Source organism: Corvus hawaiiensis, chromosome 30 (genome assembly GCF_020740725.1).
Source record: "Corvus hawaiiensis isolate bCorHaw1 chromosome 30, bCorHaw1.pri.cur, whole genome shotgun sequence".
Lineage (NCBI taxonomy): Eukaryota > Metazoa > Chordata > Aves > Passeriformes > Corvidae > Corvus > Corvus hawaiiensis.
This window is the reverse complement of record NC_063242.1, coordinates 12532217-12550904: the sequence shown is the minus strand read 5'-3', so window position 1 is coordinate 12550904 and position 18688 is coordinate 12532217. Positions and strand designations below refer to the sequence as shown.

General features: G+C 43.6%; 1 protein-coding gene across 5 annotated transcripts in view; it reads left to right on the top strand.

Moving 5' to 3' along the window:
• The window catches only part of LDLRAD4 (low density lipoprotein receptor class A domain containing 4), a 280035-nt gene extending 268616 nt beyond the window's left edge, over positions 1-11419 (top strand). For all 5 annotated transcript variants that reach the window (XM_048289602.1, XM_048289601.1, XM_048289606.1 and 2 more), the window contains one exon: positions 711-11419. In XM_048289602.1, coding sequence (XP_048145559.1) covers positions 711-1253 — 543 coding nt within the window. In that variant the 3' untranslated portion in view covers positions 1254-11419. The remainder of the gene's footprint in view (positions 1-710) is intronic.
• The last annotated feature ends 7269 nt before the right edge of the window (positions 11420-18688 follow it).

Sequence of the window (18688 nt, the reverse complement as noted above, 5' to 3'; positions counted from 1 at the left end):
CAATCTAGGGCTGAGAAGCTGCTGTGTCTGTCCAGATCTGGGATAGACCAAGTGAGGAGCAATAGCACCTCACAGAGTATCTTGAACCCTTCCTTTTTTAAAGCCTGGCCTTCTCCAGGGTTTAATTTACCAGGGACATACTTTCCATCACAATGCAGAAGCTTTGTAGGTTCTCCCCAGAGGTTGAGTTCTGGCTGAGAACTGAGGGGGAGGAGGACACCTGATACACTCTGATAGTGAAGGTGTGAGATATGCCGAGCCTTTACAAAATGTACTAAAATGACCATCTGAATTCTTTGGTGATGCATTAGCTCTGAGTAGGAGGGGGAAGCTCAGACTGCAGCTGAAATTCAGTATTGGGACACTGTTGTAGAACTAGTCAGTTACTGAGACTAGAGAGAATTAGTTTCCTGGTTTCAGAAACAGAATCATTTGCTTTTTGCTCAGAACGTTTTAATGTCAGAAGGAGCTGTGTGGGGTCTTGGTCTTCCTTTGTGAAGCTGTTTTCAGGTGTGCTGGATCCTTCCTGCACCTCGTGCCTCTTCACACGCAGGCATGTGGCAGCACATGTGCATGGTATCTGCTGGGTTTACCCTTCAGACAGGTGGCAAAAAGCAGCATTCCGTGTTTTATGAGTTTGTTGTAAATACAGAGCACGCACAGTGCTTTGTGCAGATGTGGAGTCATGCGTGTCTCTCTTCCCGTTTCAGATCATGTACGCCCCAAGGTCCAGGGACAGGTTTACCACCCCATCTTTTATGCAGCGGGACCGTTTCAGTCGCTTCCAGCCCACTTACCCTTACATGCAGCATGAGATTGACCTTCCTCCCACCATCTCCCTCTCCGACGGGGAAGAGCCACCGCCGTACCAGGGCCCGTGCACCCTGCAGCTCCGGGACCCCGAGCAGCAAATGGAGCTCAACCGGGAATCCGTCAGGGCGCCGCCCAACCGAACCATTTTTGATAGCGACTTGATAGACATCTCGATGTACAATGGGGGTCCCTGCCCACCCAGCAGCAATTCGGGCATAAGTGCAACCAACTATAGCAGTAATGGAAGGATGGAAGGACCACCCCCGACATACAGTGAGGTCATGGGGCATTACCCAGGCTCCTCTTTTTTCCATCACCAGCACAGCAACATGCCTCCTTCCTCGCAGAGGGGGAGCAGACTTCAGTTTCAGCAGAACAATTCAGAGAGCACAATAGTCCCCAGCAAAGGCCAAGACCGGAAACCAGGAAACCTGGTCTAAGTTACCCGCCCAGGTGCATTTGGACTGAAGACAGGAGATCCAAGCAGGGCGGTGGAGGAAGACCCCCGTGCTCCGGTGCACAGTGTTGTTACGTTTCACGTGGTACAACTGAGTAAAACCAAACGTGCAAACCAGTTCTTTGTTTCTGATTCCTTTCAGGGGAATTGCATGCAAAGCAAATTGAAAGAAACACAAACTTCCATTCAGTTTGTCTACGAGCAGTGTTTCAGGGGAGGGGGGGGGGGGATATGTTATTTTTTTTTAATAAACTATTTCAATTATTTAATTCTAAAAGTTAACTTAGCACAGAAATGAGGCTTGTACAGCCTATTTTATACTCACTGAATGGCAGAAGGAAGAAGGTGGTTTTGCTACATAAATGGGGGAAGAATTGGCCAGTTTGCTTTTTTTTTCTCCCAGGGTGTGAATTTTTTTTAATATGAAACAAAATTCCTGTTCTGTGTGCCAAGGTATAAAGTTGAGAACTTAGATGAATGCAAGGAATTAATTTGTGTTGTGATAAATGTGTTTTAAAAAGTTGCACTATCTTAATGTTTTAAAAAAATATATATGAGGGAACTGTTTTATGTGAAGTTCTTCTATATGTTGTCGTTTCACCTGTGGAATAATGATAGAGCCCCAGAAGTAATCTGGAGGAGTTTGCCCCCTCCCCCCGGGTTTGCTAGAAGATGGGGACAGGACTTAGCCTAACATCTCTTGACTTTTACAATTCAAGAAATACAGGGACACTTGTCTTTGCAATAATTTGCATTCAGATAACAGTGTATCAATGAAATGTCTTGGAGACTTTTGGCTGGAAGAAGGCAAATATGAAATCCCAGCATTTTCCATCACTTAAGGTTTAGCTGTTTTGCAGTGTAGACTATTTCTTTTATAAATGGCAAAACAAAAATTCCCATATGTATTGATTTGTATTGATTCTAAGTGCTGCCATTCTTTTCCTTTTCATAATGCAGTATCACCAGTACTTAACCGTTCCAGAGATTTTTGTCCTCGCTGTAGCCTGAAATGTATTTAGTCACATATCATGACGTTATGCAATAAATTGTTTGGATATGCAGGGTGGGATTTTTTTTCCCCTGCACCGCTGTTCAGATACGTGAGACTGTTGTGGTTTTCGCTCTCCATTTCATCCTTTCAGATGCTGAAGTTCAGTCCTGGAGGTCCATCCTGTTGAAGTGAAGGGGGCCCTTGTGGCTAAACCCCCCGTGGTGTTTCTGCAGCAGTACTGAGAGCTCTCGTGGCAGTGGTGCCCGGCTCCTGCTGCATCCCTGGCAGGGACGTGGGAGCACCGGGAATTCTCCCTACAAACCCTTTTGCTCTGGGCCCTGTTGCGGAAACCCTTGTGCGTGCATGACATCTGCATGATGCCGACGGGACTGCGCTCATGGGTAAAGGTGGCTCGTGTATTAACCAAGTGTCTGTAAGCCCTGATTTTTGCTATACTGGCCTGGAGAGTAGCTGGAAAGTGATCTGCCTGTGTCGTGGCATGTGGGGTGTTTCTTCACTGGCTGTTCCTGTGTGGAAGCACACGCAGCGCCGGAACTCGGTTGACAAAAGGTGATAGTGGCATCACAAGCACATGAAAAAGCACAAATTGCACTTAAAATGCATTTTGGAAATGGACTGAAAAGTAAGAATCTTTAGAGTCTTAGCTTGGATAGTTTCTAATATATAGGTGTATGAGTGTGTCATAGACCCTTTTACTTTAAGATCTTTTCACTTTTTTCTATTTTCCTGAGCCTTGTGCTTGGTTGTGGGCAGCAGCCGTTGAGTGCCCCAAGGGCACCGATGCCCTGGTCCCATGGCTAGAGGCTGGATTTCTGCAGGACTTCTGTACATGGGGGGCTCTGATAACTGAAGTGCATCTTTGATCTATGCAGAGTTTTAATGCCAAAACTGTGTGTGTGTGTCTTCGTGTGTGTGTGCGTGTCTTTTGGGCCTCAGTGTAGATTTGTTTTCTTCATAAGGTAGTTTGATTTTATTCTAGTTTAGAAAACTTTTGTATAACTGTTAGTCTGAATACACAGCCCCATTTGTCTCTGTAATTGTTACTTTGATCTGAGTCATGCTGGTAGTGCAGAGTAAAGCTGCCTTTTATCGTATGTATTAATTGAAGAGAGAGATAGAGATTGTGTGGTGGGATTCACTTGGGTTTTTTTCCTCTCAGACCCACAGGACAGGTCTTTAGAAGATGACTAGGTGGCTTTCAGTCAGCTGGGGTTCTCATCACTGTCTGATTCCTGGGAATAAAAGCTGTGAAATCAGATTTTTGCGAACAACCTATGAACATAATTCTTAGTTAAAAACAAAAAACAACCAAAATGCAACCAGAAGACAAAGCCAGCAAATGTTGGTTTTGGTCTTCAGTGACTTTTGTCTCTTCAGGAGTGAGCCTTTAAGCCAGAGAATGTGTGTGCCTACACAGATATTGTGCTGTTGCCTAAATGAGGATTGGTTAGCCGAGAAGCCTTCAGGTGAGAAGAGCTGGAACTCAGTTGTCATGGCAGAGCACACCTGGATTGGGCCCTTGGCTTGGGCTGGTTGAAGATCAACTTTCCCCATGTGCAGATCTCAGCAAAGTGAGCCTTGAAGTTGCCTTCAAAGTCACCTCTTGGGAATGTACTTTAAAAACAGCCCTTTGCTATCTTTTGCCCTCCCTGCATGCTGGTGGATTTATGCACTTCCCATTAACATTGTCCACTATGCTGTCTCCTAATTTTCCTTGGCTGAGAAAAGGTTTTCTGCATGGAAAATGTAGCATTTTCCAGTTCTTTAGGAAAGATTTGTTTAAAAATAACGTAGTATTTGCTCACCTTGTAGTTGCATCTCCTCTTGCATCTTCGTCTTCTCATCCTGGAATCATAGAATGTGCTGAGTTGGAAGGGACCCATCAGGATCTTTGAGTCCAACTCATGGGCCTGCTCAGAACCGTCCCCAGGAGTCACACCATGTGCCTGAGAGCATTGTCCAAACGCTTCTTGAACTCTCCCAGGCTCGCTGCTGTGACCACTTCCCTGGAGAGCCCAACCACGCTCTGGGTAAAGATCCTTTTTCTAATACCCATCCTAAACCTCCCCTGGCACAGCTTCCAGCCATTTCCTTGGGTCCTGTCACTGGTCACCGGAGTGAGGAGATGGGTAGCTGCACCTCGTCCTTCCCCCATGAGGAAGTTGTAACTGCAATGAGATCTCCCCTCAGCCTCCTCTTCTCCAGGCTGGACAAACAAAATAACCTTAGCCACTCCTCATACAGTTTCCTCTTGGGGCCCTTCATCATCGTCATGGCCCTCCTTTGGACACTCTCCAGTGGCTTAATGTCATGCTCTGCTTTTCCAAATGTAATGTGCAGACAGAACCTCTCAGCTCTGAGAGTGCAGTGACTAGTTTACTTGCTACAGGTGAGCTTGCAGTCTGCTACTTCTGTTTTGGGGGCTCTTTTAGCAGTAAATAGGCTATTTTCAGGCAGATACTAGTGCTCTCCAATGGAAAGGCAGCCAAGAGTGTAACACTGAAACACTGTTTTTCTGGTTTTTCTTCTGTTGAAGTGGTAGAGAATCTGCTCTTGATAACAGAACAGAATGGTAAAAGAAATACCAACATATCAGTCTTTACAGGCTTAGAAATTGGTGAGCTCTGAAGATAGGTAATTCTATGAAGCATTTATGGAAGATGAGCTTTGAAAATATCCAGACCTGATAGACTGTATTCCAGAGCCACTCCATGAAACTTTGTATAAATTATAAAAGATTTCTGCAAACATTGTAGCATTAATTGTGTAGATATTACCTCCATACTGGTGTTCTGGTTTATGTGTCTCATGCACAAAACCCACATATGTGTGTGGTGTTTCCTACGTGATGGATCATATTTGCCTGAATTCTCGTTGCATCTTCTGACTTTGCCCAGTAACCCGTGTTCCCAAAATTCAGTGTAGAGATGTCCCTACTTTAGAAATTTTCAGGTTAAAAGATTATTCTTTCTTTTAAATGTCCTTTATGAAATAAAGCTTTGTGACCTCTGTCCTACTGCAAGGATTAATTTTTCCCTTATGTGGCTTGGCATGGCTCCCTTCTTGATGCTAAATATGCCCCATCTGTGGTGTTTTCATATGATCTTTCAGGGCTAGAAAAGGCGGTGGGTTTAGCAACAGAAAAAAAAGGTTTCTCTCCCAGTGTACCAATGGAGCACTTGGCACTTAGCTCTAATTCTGTACCTGCGTCTAGCACAGTTGTTGTTGGGCTCCTCTCAGTGCTGGACAAGCAGGCTGAGTGTGATGCTGCTTAAAAGATGTGAGTGAGGGATGAGAAGAGGGCTACCCACCCAACAGTGCAGTGTTCAGATCCCTTTCCTGGCATGTGTGGCCCGTGCAGAATTCACAGGACTTTGCATAATACGATGTTTTCATCAGGGAGGATCTAATCAGGCTACTCCTGGTCTTGTCACTGATGAACTCTGTGCTTAGCCCAGTCTCGGGCTGATGGGACTTTATTACAGCATGATTTTCCCTTGTAAGTATGACAACTCAAGCATGTGCCCCGTGTACAAGTTCTGGATAGCTAGTGAGGAAGATGTTTGCATTCCTGCAGTCATGGAATCTGCGGGAACCATGGGTTAAGCTGTGCTTCATTTGGCTTTTTATTATTGCTTGCCCACTTCTTCCACCCTTTTGTCCCAACTGGAAGCTGCTTCTGTTATGCCCAATCTCTGAATGTTCTTGTTGCAGATATATTTTTTTTAAAAGTGTCATTGAGAGTTATTTTTTTCTTCTGTGAATGGGGTGCACAGAAGGGTAAGGAGCAAAATTACACTGCTTAGTAAAGAATGCATTTCTTTGCAATAGAGAAGAAATCCTTGTCCTGCTGGGGAGCCCTGTGTCTGGAGCAGTGCTGTTAGAGGCGGTTGTTTCTAACCCTGCCAGGTAGTGAGATATTGGACCTTAAAACTGGTGCTCTGATCTGTAAGGAATGTTGACTGTTTTGGAGAAGATTGATTGCTAACCTTTCTCTGACTCTATCCCTGAACCCTCATGGTAGCTAAGGTAACCTGATTTCGTAGGCAAAGAAAAAATAGTATGCTGGTGAAAAACAGATATACATCAATATTTTTCTTTGCCTTTTTTTTTTTTCCAAGGATAAAGAAAAGGCTTGCTGGCACATTTGAAAGTATTTAGGATTATTCACAGCTTCTCTCTGGTCATTGCCGTTAAGTCATGTCCGTGCACATACAGACCTGCATGCAAACTTATCCCCTTGACTATCTCTGTGCTAGTTGCTATTCCATGATCACCTTCCAGAAGTGCTAAATGGCTGTATGTTGTGCTCTCAGGAACAATGGCAGATCATTTGGAAGCTTGAGGAATATTTGCTTCTCAGTCCTGTAAATGTCATGACCTATGTTTTTTATCAGTAGGGGGTTTCTTGCTGCCCCAGTTCTTGCCTGTCACCTGGTATGCTTGTGCATCCTGCATCCAACAGCTCTCTCTCCTTTTGAGTGAGCTTTGAAAAGTCTTTGCGCTTTGGGATAACTGCAATTGCAGACCTCATGTATTGATGTACAGGAAGGAAATACACTTAGTGTACTCTCAATCTCATAAGCATGTTTTTCCAGACCTAGCTGATGATGAGAACCAAGTGATCCTTCTGTGCAGTGGGTTCAGATGAGGGCTGGCTTTTGATTACATCTTTGCTTTTTAGATAAAGGCTGTTGCGCATAATTTAATTACACATATCTGGTCTTTCCCTGCACTGTGTTTCCTGTTTGCCAACCAGTGTAATTACAACTTTTCTCCTACACTAGCCCCAAATGTGTCAATCATTTCAATCCCTGGAAAGAGGCAGTCTTACTGAGTTGTCAGACCTGTTGAGGCCTTTTAGAACATGGAGAAGTCCCTTGTGAGGATGTGTTGAACTTAGAGAGGTTTCCTGTCCAAAAACTCTTCTGTATGTTTTGTTACAGAATTAAAGTTAAACGTTTTGAGAGTGTGCTGGCTGAAAATGTTGGTAAGATTTTTTTCATAGTTAATACGTTGTTTGCCAGCCTGTCCTCAGTAATCAGGGATGAAAATTACCTTTCGACCCACCTCTGATTGCCCAATGGGGCTTTTGCCAGCCCTAACAATGCACACTTGCACCAGCAAAAAAAAAAGAGTAGTTTTCTTGGTACAGCTCTGGGGAATTAACAGAAGCTGCGCCACTAAGTTCATCCTCCAAAACCAGTATCAGACCTGCGCTGCCTCTTCCCAGCAAACTGAAGTGTAGGTGTTTCAATGAAGTGCTTTGCCACACTATTTAGTCCCACAGACACGCAGTGGAGGAGCCTACTGATGTTTCCTTGAAATTGTCATTGGCATTAAATGTATTTTAGGGCTGCTAATGCTGTTTTTGTAACCACCCAGTACAGTTCTCCTGCTTTTGAAAGGGAAGACCAAGGACAATTTTGTATTGAGAAGTGTCTCAAACTCTCCTGGCTCTTACTTCTGCCTTGCTGGTGTCTCTTCTGTTTTTAGACTGAACACAAGCAACCTGGGTATTGCTAGCATTGCTTTCTTGCTATAAAAGAGCTTACCTTTTTTTGTTGATTAACAATAAAAAAACAAAACCGTAACCTAGATATACTTCCCCTTCCCTCTGACAGCCGTGTGATTTACTGCCAGAGATGACACTGTCATTTCTTTGCTATGTTGCTGCTGCTGCTGCTGCTGCTGTTTTAAGTGGTTTGGTGTGTGAGCTTTCTGAAACAACATGGTGTGTGTAGGATCTCCTGGGTGATGAAGCTGTCTCTTTTCTTCTTCCTTTCTCTCCTTGGTTTGTGCTTGTCTGTCTGCTGTGGTAGGTTTGTTAATAAATTAAACACATCCTTATTAGATATAATTTTGAGGAGGTTTGCATGTCCATAGTTTGTAAGCAACTAAGGTGCCTCATGTCCAGGTCTGAGCAGATAGGAATCCCCTTGCACTCAAGAGGGCCTGATCCAAAGCCTGCTGAAGTTGGTAGGAAGACTCTTGCCAACTTCAGGGGGCTTTGCATCAGGCCTTACACTCCCACCTTTGTTGTGCCTCACTTAAAATGGTGCTTTTTCAGTTGTTTGTCTTTTTTTCTGGTTTGTATTTTTTTTCTTTGTATGGTGCTGTGTATAACTTGAATATATTATGCACATATCCTACCCAATGGGTAGAACAAACAAACATACAAAAACAAATAGATGTTGTTAATACTGTAAGATAATGTACAGATTATACCAATTTTAACACAAAAAAATGGCATAGACTTTGAATGCCGATCTGTGCTTGGTCCTTTTTTTGTAAGAAAGTTTGCAAATGAATGCATACAAATGACAAAAAGTCTATGTATTTTATTTTCCTATTAAATATCAATATAATATCGTAAGGGAAAAAGGTTAAACAAATCCTTTTTGACTTGTCTGTGTATAGCAATTAGTCGTTTGATGCATCTTTGCTGTGAAGATTCCTTCTTTTTTTTTTTTTAAATGTGTCACTTTAAAAAGAAAGGAAAAAGCAAAACAAACAAAACCTCCACAGCTTTAACCTTGCAACTAGATGCTTCTCGTATTGGTTGTTGCCTTGCTATTGCTGAGTTGGACCAGTATTAGTTACTACTTCTCCAGCAGATACGTTATTTATTACTATCCTTGATTACCTTTTTTTTTAAAATTAGAAATGGGCTAGAACTTTTTGAACCTTTTTAATCACATCCTCGATGTGAAGTGAAGCTCAGACAAGTGGGAACTGACCCAAACCATCCCTGCAAAGTCAAAACTAGGCCAATGAGAGTTCTGTGACAGCAGCCAGCCCTTGCTCTGTGCCCACAACTGGTGTGCCATGCTGCCACTACAGACTGTCCTTGGGCTTGGGGTGTGGATGAACTCGCTGGTGACCTGTGCTCTTGCAGGGTGGACAAGAACAGCCGCAGCTGGTAGCGAGCTGAATGCAGGGTTTGAGTGGGAGCTTTGAGTTGGCAGCTCTGCTGCTGTGTTGGCCTCTGACAGCAATGGCTTAACCCAGGTTCATATTTAAGATTACAGAGAAATGCTTAGACCTGTTCAGACCCAACCTGGGAAGTGGTGTGGGAAGTAATTTGACGCTTCAGCTTCCTGCCAGGCTCCCTTGGCAGTTTGGTTCTCCCCCGGCGTCTCCCTGCATTTGGCTCTCCATCCCTGTGCCCCCGCACGCTCTTCAGTAAAGCAAATACCTCAGGAAAACTCAACATGAAGTTCTAGTGTAGGGACTTGCAGATGCTGTACTTATTTTTCTAAACTGTTTGTTCTAACTATCCGAGGACAGTAGGTGACATAAAAGTTTATCGGTCTGAGACAGACTCGTCCTCTCACAGATGGATACCGACTAATCTTTCATAGATACTCATGTCTGTATGTAGCTTTTTTATACTTGCCAGGCTTTAACCACAGATGTAAGGTAGCAAGGCGTTGGGAGACGTTTGGGATGGCTTTTTGGTTTGGTTGCTCAGATGATTCGCAAAGCGCTGCGCTAAAACTCAGGGGGCCTTACCCGGGGCCAGTGAAGTTAGTGGTGGGGCTTCCTCTGGTTTGAGTGGGCTTTCAACCCAGTCCGTCACACTGGAGGGTGGTGCCTTGGGGCATGGTCCTTCACTGCTTCTCTGTCAGCCTGAAGCATCATCTACACCTTTGTCTGTAAATATCTTTTAAAAGCCCTCACAGGAGTCATCTATCTGAATGTTGATCATGGTTGTTTTAGGTTTTTTTGTTTTAAAGAAGTGTGTTAAGTTTTTTATGGCCAGTTCTGCATCATCAAGCCCTTACAGATAGCTTGTGTCATCACATCCTTCAATACGTTGAGCTGTTCTGTCAGTAAGCATGTACCATAGGTAAATATGCGTATTTCGTGATTGTCACTTGTTAATTCATTTCTTGTTTGTCAAGGCATGGAGTAATTGTTTTGGAAGTGCGCCTTGCCTGGCCACCTTCACGTTTCTGTTTGCACTGCAGTACCACTTCTGTGCATGAAAGAAGAAAAGCAAACAAAAAACCCTGGGCCTTGACTAGGAAGACTGTACAGAGTAAACCTCCTGCTGGAGGAATCTAGAGTAGGATTTATCGTAACAAAACATGCATATTGAGTGGACCAAACATGAGCATGTCTCCTTTTAGAGGCACTAATTTGCTTTGAAGCTGCAGTGGAAAGACCAGACTATCTATTAAGTGTATTCACAGCTGTGTTCACGCTTTTCCATTTACCACAAAGCACAGCAGGCAGCCAAGATTTTAAAAGGACTATAAGCAGAAGTTACGAGAGCCTCAGGCATCATAGACCTGGACAGCAAAAATAATAATAATAATTTTTAAAAAATGACTTTAATATTCTTTAACAAAGCTTTTCTACTTATAGTATAAAGACTACATAAGCGTCGATAGGGTTTTATCTTTGTATAACTCTCAACTGCCCAATGCTGCTGTGCTCAGAGCATTTCACAATGGTATGTACATCAGTCAGGCTGTTACACTCAAAATTAACCATCAAATGCCTGGTTTTAGAGTGTTACCCTTTCTTTGTTGTTTCTTGCTAGTTAATTTACAGTGTAAAATGCTTTATTGCTGTATGGATTTTTAATATTTTTTTTGTATTTCCAACATTGTGGCTTTCAAGATCACGTTTTCAACACATCTCTTATTTTTGTCCATTTTCTTTCAAGCTATTCTGAAATATGTACAGCACTATCAACAATATTTAATCTTTCTTTTAAAATTTATTGTTGTAAAACAAAGCTATTAAAAACAAGTAAGTCTTTTTACAACTGTATTGGAATTTCTCAATAGCTGTTCATGTGATGCTGTGACAAACCTGGCTTGCTTTATTTTTTTTTTTTTTTAAATTTTATTTTCTGTTTAACACAATTAATTTGTTGCTTATTTTCCACCGTAACTCCCAGTTATATACAGAAAAAGATTTCAACTGTTGTGTATCTGACTCTTTTAATTGAGCAAATGGTGATGTCCTAGTTTTTAGACCTAAGGTCTGTTTATTGCAATACTTTTAAAGGAAGATGTTGCTCTAAGTGCTGTTGTTAGTTTTAAACACAGATTTTATGCTTGTTCTTAATATGCTGTGGTTAAACCATGGCACAAAATTATTAAAAATTATTAAATGCATTTGTCTCCTGTTGGATTTATTTTCCCTTTGAAGTGAAAAAAACAAAAAAGCTTGAAACACTACAGTGGCCTTGGTAAAATGAGTACTTGTCTTTTTCCCTTGCTGGTTAGCTGCTGGCAGCCAAGTAGCAGATCTTTAGGGAATCAGAGAGGACTCAGTCCTTGAAGCATCATGTGAGGGCCCCGGGAAGTGGATGTCTGATGAGGGTTTAAGAGCAGTGTTCTGATCCTCACACTCTGGTGATTAACGCTGGGATGGTCTCGGCGATTCTGCCCTGCCTCTGCCATAGGATGGGCGGTAGCAGGAGACAGCCTGTCACCCGCTGTAGTTAAGTCTAGGCACTTAATCTAAGTCAGCTCGTGATTCCAATTCTTTTAAGTTAACAGCCCCACCTCAATCTCATTTAAAGCCCTGGCTGTTGGTGGCAGCCTCTGGCACAGCAGTGCTGACTGACCAGCTGGGGGATAAGCAGTGACCCCAAAGCGTTGAGTAGCAAAAATTCATTAAAAAATGAAGATGCAAAATATGTCTTGTGGGAGGGGGATTCACAGCCTGGTTTAAGAAAGCTGGGACTTGCTTTGGCCAGTGCTTAAGATGAGAGCAGTTGTGGTCCAGTAATGGGGAGAAGAGAGGAATGATACTCTTAGTAAGAAACCGGATGAAAGGGTCCTGTGAAACACTCAAAGACTTGTCTTTGGTAATACAGATCTTTGCAACATGGATCTAATTATCCCTGGCTGGTACCTGCCACTTTGCCATAATAAAGCTTAACAAAACTGGGAAAGAACAGGTAATTTCTGTTCCTAAGTGTATAAAGTGATGCTTTATTTGGCATGATTATAATAACATAGTTATCTTGGTTTGTCTTTTATACCTGTGCTTGCTGGAGTTTGATGTCTGTGTTGCTGCAATGTGATGCTGAGTAGGAATACTTCAAACCTGGGGCTTTCTTGCAGTTCTTTTCCAGAAAGAGGTCTGCTGTGGGAGCCATGGTCCAGCCCACTAATGACACCCTGCTATGGAGCTGCCTTTATATTCCACTCAGAGAGCAACCGCGTGGTTTCCGCTTGCTGCTGTTCTTTTCAAATACCTTAGTTCTTTAAATGTTACAGTACTTATTTTTGGGTCAAAAGTAACCATATTTTTTTCCTATAACCACCCTGAGTTTGCTCTCCTCTATGTATAGCATTTTAATTTTTCTTCAGAAAATTGCTAGTTCCTTAGTCCTTAGAAATGCTCTAAATCTCCAAGCTTCTGCTCCTCCTCTACTGTCTGAACCCTGAACTCCCTGGAAACTGCATTTTTTGAGGCTGCTTTGATCTTTTACTTAATCTGGTTTTAATTGTATTTATATTTGGTTTATAATATGCCATTCTGTTTGATTGTGTTTTAATATCACTGCCAATGGTTGCAACTCAGAGCTCAGCTATAAATGGGATGTCTCATCTCAGTAGGGTTACTTTTCTTCTGCTAAAAGATTAATATAGTGGCTGCAGCAGTTCTGTGAAACCTCTAGGTCTGGCTTCCAGGCTCCCAGCAGTATTGTGTCTCATTACAAACACCCTGTTTTTAACATCCCAAGCCCTTTTCTTCCAAAGACCCCTCTGTAATGAGACTTCGTTACTTAGACAAAAATTAATTAGGCTTCTCTCATTATCACTGTTTTGATCGGTTGTGCTTTAAATGAGTTCTAATTAAAATGCACATTTTAAAACCCTTACTGCTGAATCCTCTTCTAATAGCTTGCTTCTACTGCAGCAATGCCCTGCTTTTTGTGCAGTTTGCATTGTGCTGCTTTTGCAGAACTCTAACATTGACTAAGAAAACTAAAAAATGGTATGATTTTTTTTTGCCTGTTTTCTACATTTTCTTCCAGACTGGCTGCCAAATGATTGCTCCTGAGTGCCTGAGAATGGGGATTAGAGCTGAAACACTGAATTCTTTACATGTGGTAAAATGGATGAGCTGAGTTTCTCAGTGTCCTGTGTAGTCAGTGACCCTACTTGTCTCCAGAATGGGGACATAAGGGGGAGCTGTATGCTGTAGTTGCGACTATTTAACTGCAAATTTCTGCTTGCCTTAGGTCTTCCAAGTTGCCTTAAATACATAATTTATTTTGGCAGGACTGCATGACCCATCCCAGGGATAGCCACCACATGCTAAGCCAGTGGATGCTCTGCTATGGCTAGAGGGGGACATTTAAAGGCTGGCTCTCCTTAATAAAGGGGGGCTGATCTGTAAACCAGATAAAATATTTTGTATCCTTTAATGGTTTCCCCTATGAAGTGTGTTGTAGAACAGCAGCAGAAAGGTGCTAGAAGTATTTTAAAGATGAGGAAACACACATGAAGAAGTATGTGCTAGGTCTCAGCGCAGCCTATGGCAATGCTGGGAATAACCTTTCCCTCACCACCATTCCCAGTCCCTCCACTTGCGAGGTATAGTTCCCCTCTGCTCACTTCCAGCACATCCCACTGTCTTGTACAGAGCTATTTTCTGTGCTTGGCAGGGCTTTGAGCAAGCAGCCAGGACATAGCCACCCCTTGTTCAGAGAAAGAGGGCATCTTTTTCATGGAGGCCAAAATGCCATCCTTGAGCCCCAGAAACTCCCATCAATGCCAACACCAGATCATTCCAGCTTAATTTAACATTTGCAGACATTACAGTGATTGACAGTCGAGTTGAGTGGAAAATTCCAGTTTAATCCTGCTCTGTGTGCCACAGACACGGGCTCAGACAGCTTGACCTACATTTAACCCTGGGCAGCAAGAAACTCTTAGGAGAAAAGAAAAAAAGTAGTTTTCATCTCAAAGCAGTGAGAACATTCCCACTTATTACACGTCCCTGTGTATATGCATACACATGTAATTGTATTAGAGTGCTGTGAATATTTCATGAGCTGAGCCAAGCTTGCCCTGGTTGGCTTTACTTGGTGAAGAAGACATGTAAGTCAAATATAAAAGCACAAATGTGCTTGCATAGCCATTCAGCAGGGTTTATGGCAACAGCAAAAGGAACAGGAGCTAGTCCTTTCCTGACAATGGGGTTAGGATTGTAAGTGCTATAAAATTTGCTTATGCTGCAAACTTTGTAGCTCTTGGGGAAAAAGCTGATGAGCTGGTAACTTCAACTGCTCTATTGTCAGGAAAAGCCTAACAGGTAAGTCTTGACTGAGGGACTGCAGAGTCAGTCTGCTTTCTTTGACCCCCCTCCTTCTGCAGATCAGAGGTGCTGATAGTGACTGACTGTGTTTGTTTTGGGAGGTTACTGGGGCAGTACTGGGTGTCACAGCTTTTCAGTGAGAGGTGCATTGGCAAACATGAAAAGGCCTGTGGCAGGGTGATAACTGCATTAACTACTCAGCATGCAAGCCCTCTCACCTTCTACAGTCATGCTGTATATTACACCTATAGATAAGATAATATTGCTAGGGCAAACAGGCACTTTACTATAAAATTGTGCTCTGTCAGGGAAATGGCATCAGGTACACTGAAATCGCCATCTGACAGTGACACAGAAGTAAAGTGCCTGTCTGCAGTAAAACTGTACTCGAGAGTAAACCATGCAGCTGTAGCTTGAGTGCTGCTTGGGCACTGGCACTTTGACTTCTTTTTTTTGAAGGAGATTGGCTGTATGTGGGTACATGCTGTGCAGAGGTGTGTGAACCGCTTAAACAGAGGGCTAGTGCACAGCAATCCAGCAATAGAAAATACGCTGTTAGTACATTAGGCAGAACTTTGAGTACTCCTTGTATAAAATGACACTGTTATCTTTATTTTCATGTCTTTTCTAATCCAGGATAAAAACTAAATTCAGGTATTTGGCTGACCATATCATCAGTCAGCCAAGGCTGAGAAATTTCCCTTCCTCCACTAAAATTTGTCCAAAGGTCTCCTTCCACATTAAAACACAGCTGCCACATCTGGGTGGTAGCTGGAGGCCACGGCTGTGTGCAGGCACCTGTTTTTGGGGGAAAGGTGCTCCAAGGCAGCTCTCAGGCAGTGCCTGGATAAAGAGTTGGTGCAAATGTGCTGGTGGAAGTGCTTGTCAGTGCCAGCTGAAGGTACTTGGCACCACTTACCGAAGAGCCTATTCAGCTGAAGGGCAAGTACAGCACCACTTCTCATCTCTGACTTCTCTCATGTTCTCTCAGATCCACATCCTTACAAGGTCTGGCAATTCTTTTTGCATCTATGAACAAATCAATATGAAATTATAACAAAAAAAAAGATGCGTGCTAAACTTGCATCTTATGTATTCAGAACCTAATGGTGGAGCTGGATTTTGTCTCCACCTGCTTTGTGACCCCAGATGGGAGGTCATCAGTAAGCACAAAGGCCAGGTCAAGGCAGTGTTCACAAGGAGCCTGTGCTGTCTCTCCAGGCCTGCTTTAGGTCACCAAGGCAGCCCACTGAAATTACCAGTGCTGGATCTGTTCCAGTACCAGCCCCCCAGCAGAATAGTTTTGATTCATATTATATGTAGAATCCCAAGTAAATTTCTGATGGATTCAGCATAGCATCTCAAATGGAAATTACATCAGTTTTAATGACTTTATTCTGATTGCAAATGTACGTAAGATTCTTCTTGATTCAGCATGAGCTTGGGAGGAGGACACAGGCTATTTGATACTGTAATGAGTCAGACTGGCAATGGAGTTGACTCAGGAACTGTAGCATGTTTGGGCATTATGAGGCCATATTGCATCGTCCACGTTAGGAAGCCATGGCACGAGTAATCTGGTACTAAGTGTGCTAAAACTGTATTTACCCATTGGAGAAAGGACGACGTTATCAAGACAGTTTTTGGCAGCAGTCCAGCTCTTCAGCTCATCCAGCCACCCAACACAGCAGTACCACTGCACATTTCTGAGTTACTCCCAGAACTGTGGAATCCTTTAGTTTGGAAAAGACCTCTAGGGTCATCAAGTCCAACTGTTAACCTAACACTGCCAAGTCCACCACTAAACCATGTCCCTAAGTGCCACATCTACACATCATTTAAATACCTCCAGAGATGGTGACTCCACCACTTCTCTGTGTAGCCTGATCCATCCTAGGGAATGCTTAAGCCCTGAACTTGCAAATGAGATCTTGCCAGCATCACCCATATCTCCCTGATATCATCAGCACCATTTTCTCAGAGCACTGGGACACAGGATGGCCTGAACCTTTATTTTCCTGTATTGGACTCTTCTTTAATGGTAATGGACAAGGTTCAGAGGAGTGGGACTCCACTTTCAGAGGTGGCCATTGTCACAACCGCCACTGTCCTTGGGCAGTGAGAGCTGCACTTGCTGCTGTGTCTGTAAGGAGCAATTGCTCTCTGAGCATCACAAAGCTCAGAGGAGCTCATGACATGTCACGAGGATGTCTCCCTCCTCTATCTGGCAGCAGCAAACAAGACCGAGAAGTTTCAGTTATACCAATTCAGCACAGAAAAAGTAGCAGATTTTCAGACTTTTTTTCTTTTTTTAAACAGTACATTAAAACCCACAAACCAAACAAACTTTAAAGAACTTTCTTAAACAGTGCGGGAGAATTGAATTGAGGTAGGGTCTCCTCTGCATGCAGTTTAGTCTCTGGCCACTTGGTCAGACCCAGAAGCAGCTAGAAATCTTTCTTTATGACATCTCTTTATGAAACTGTGCCCCTGTTGTATTAAGTCTGGGTTGGTTGGTTTTTTTTTTTTTTTTTTCTTTTTATTCCTGAATTTTCCTTTTATTCCTCAATATCCTCCCCTGTGTTCCCTCCCCTGTGATTGTCCAATCAATTCATCAAACTCAAGCCCAAACTTAACACTACATGTTACCCTGTGGGCTTTTGAAATCAAGATGTATTCTTTCTACTTAAGAAGATCATAAAAATAGGCAGCTAATTGCCAGGGGATAATTACAATTCTCTAATTATTATTGTTGCTGATGGTAAGTGGTGAACAAGGATGAATGTGGTGCAATGCCCTAAGCTGACATCCTGAAGGGGACACAATCAGAGGAATTTGTTTCAACTTTGGCTCCAGCACCATCTTGGGTCACTACTTTTGCTCTGTCCTGTTACCGGGTCACAGCTTTGGTTCCAACCCTGCTCAGAAGGCTCGGCTGCACCTTCAGCTTGGGCACTAATTTCAACTGTGACTGGCTGTGGTCCTTGTTCAGGCCATTATTTTGACTGGCCTCATTTTCACTATTGCTTCAGCTCAAGTCATTGCTCAGGCCAAGATTTCAGCTCCTTTTGGGCTGAGACTTCAGCCATTCCCCTGGCAGCCTCTGACTTTGGTTCTGGGCCCATCTTGGGTCATGATTTTGACTCTGGGTCCTGCTCAGGTTGTAAAGTCAGCTTTGGCCCAGTATTGAGCTGCTGTTTCCATTCAGCTCCATCTTGGTCTGCAACTTTGGATCCTGCCTGTTTCAGGGTGGATACTTGGGTGCCAGCCCAGCGTTGATCACAGGTTTGGCTCTGGCTGTGTATCACTCTTTGAGTTGGGCTCCAGCCCCTGCTCCTTGGCCCTGTCTCTTCAGCTCCAACTTGGTATCAGGCTGTCACTTCAGCTCTGGCTTCTGGCTGGGCTGTGATTTTGGTTCTGCTCCCATTTCAGGCTGTGACTGCAGGTCTGACCTCTGTTCAGGCTGTAAGTAGAGATCAGGACCCATCTTGGGCCTCTATCATGTCTCCAGCCCCATCTTTGGCAATGATCGCATCTCCAGGACCCATCCTGAGCCACAGCTTTGATTCTGGCCCCATCTTGGGTCATGAACTTGTCCCCAGCCTGATACAGGGCTCTAACTCCAGCCCAGGCTCCCATGTCTACCCTGCCCCTGCTTGGTCTTTGCTCTGCCTTTCTCAGTCTGTGACTTTGGGTCCTGCCTGATACTGGGCAGCAACTTTGGCTCTGGTCCCTGCTTGGGCTGTGACTTCAGCAAGGTGCCAAATTGAGCTGGTAACCTCAGCTTTGTAGAGATATTGGAGTGAGACTTTATCTCCTGCCCCATCTACGGCAGCAGTTTGAGCTCTGGCTCACCTCAGGCTGCTACTGCAGCTCTGGCTCAATACTGGGCCAAGATTTTTGCTTGGCCTCATCTTGGACTGAAACTTGGCTTCAGCCCCATCTTTGGCCATAACTTTTGCTCTGGCCACTGTTCACGTGGCTTCTTTGGGTCTACTCAGGCTTTGGGTCTGACCCCTCTTCAGGAGGTTGCTGTGACTTGGCCACTGTTTGGGCCACAGCTTTGGCTCTGGCCCCATCTTGGCTTGTGACTTTGTCTCCAGCCA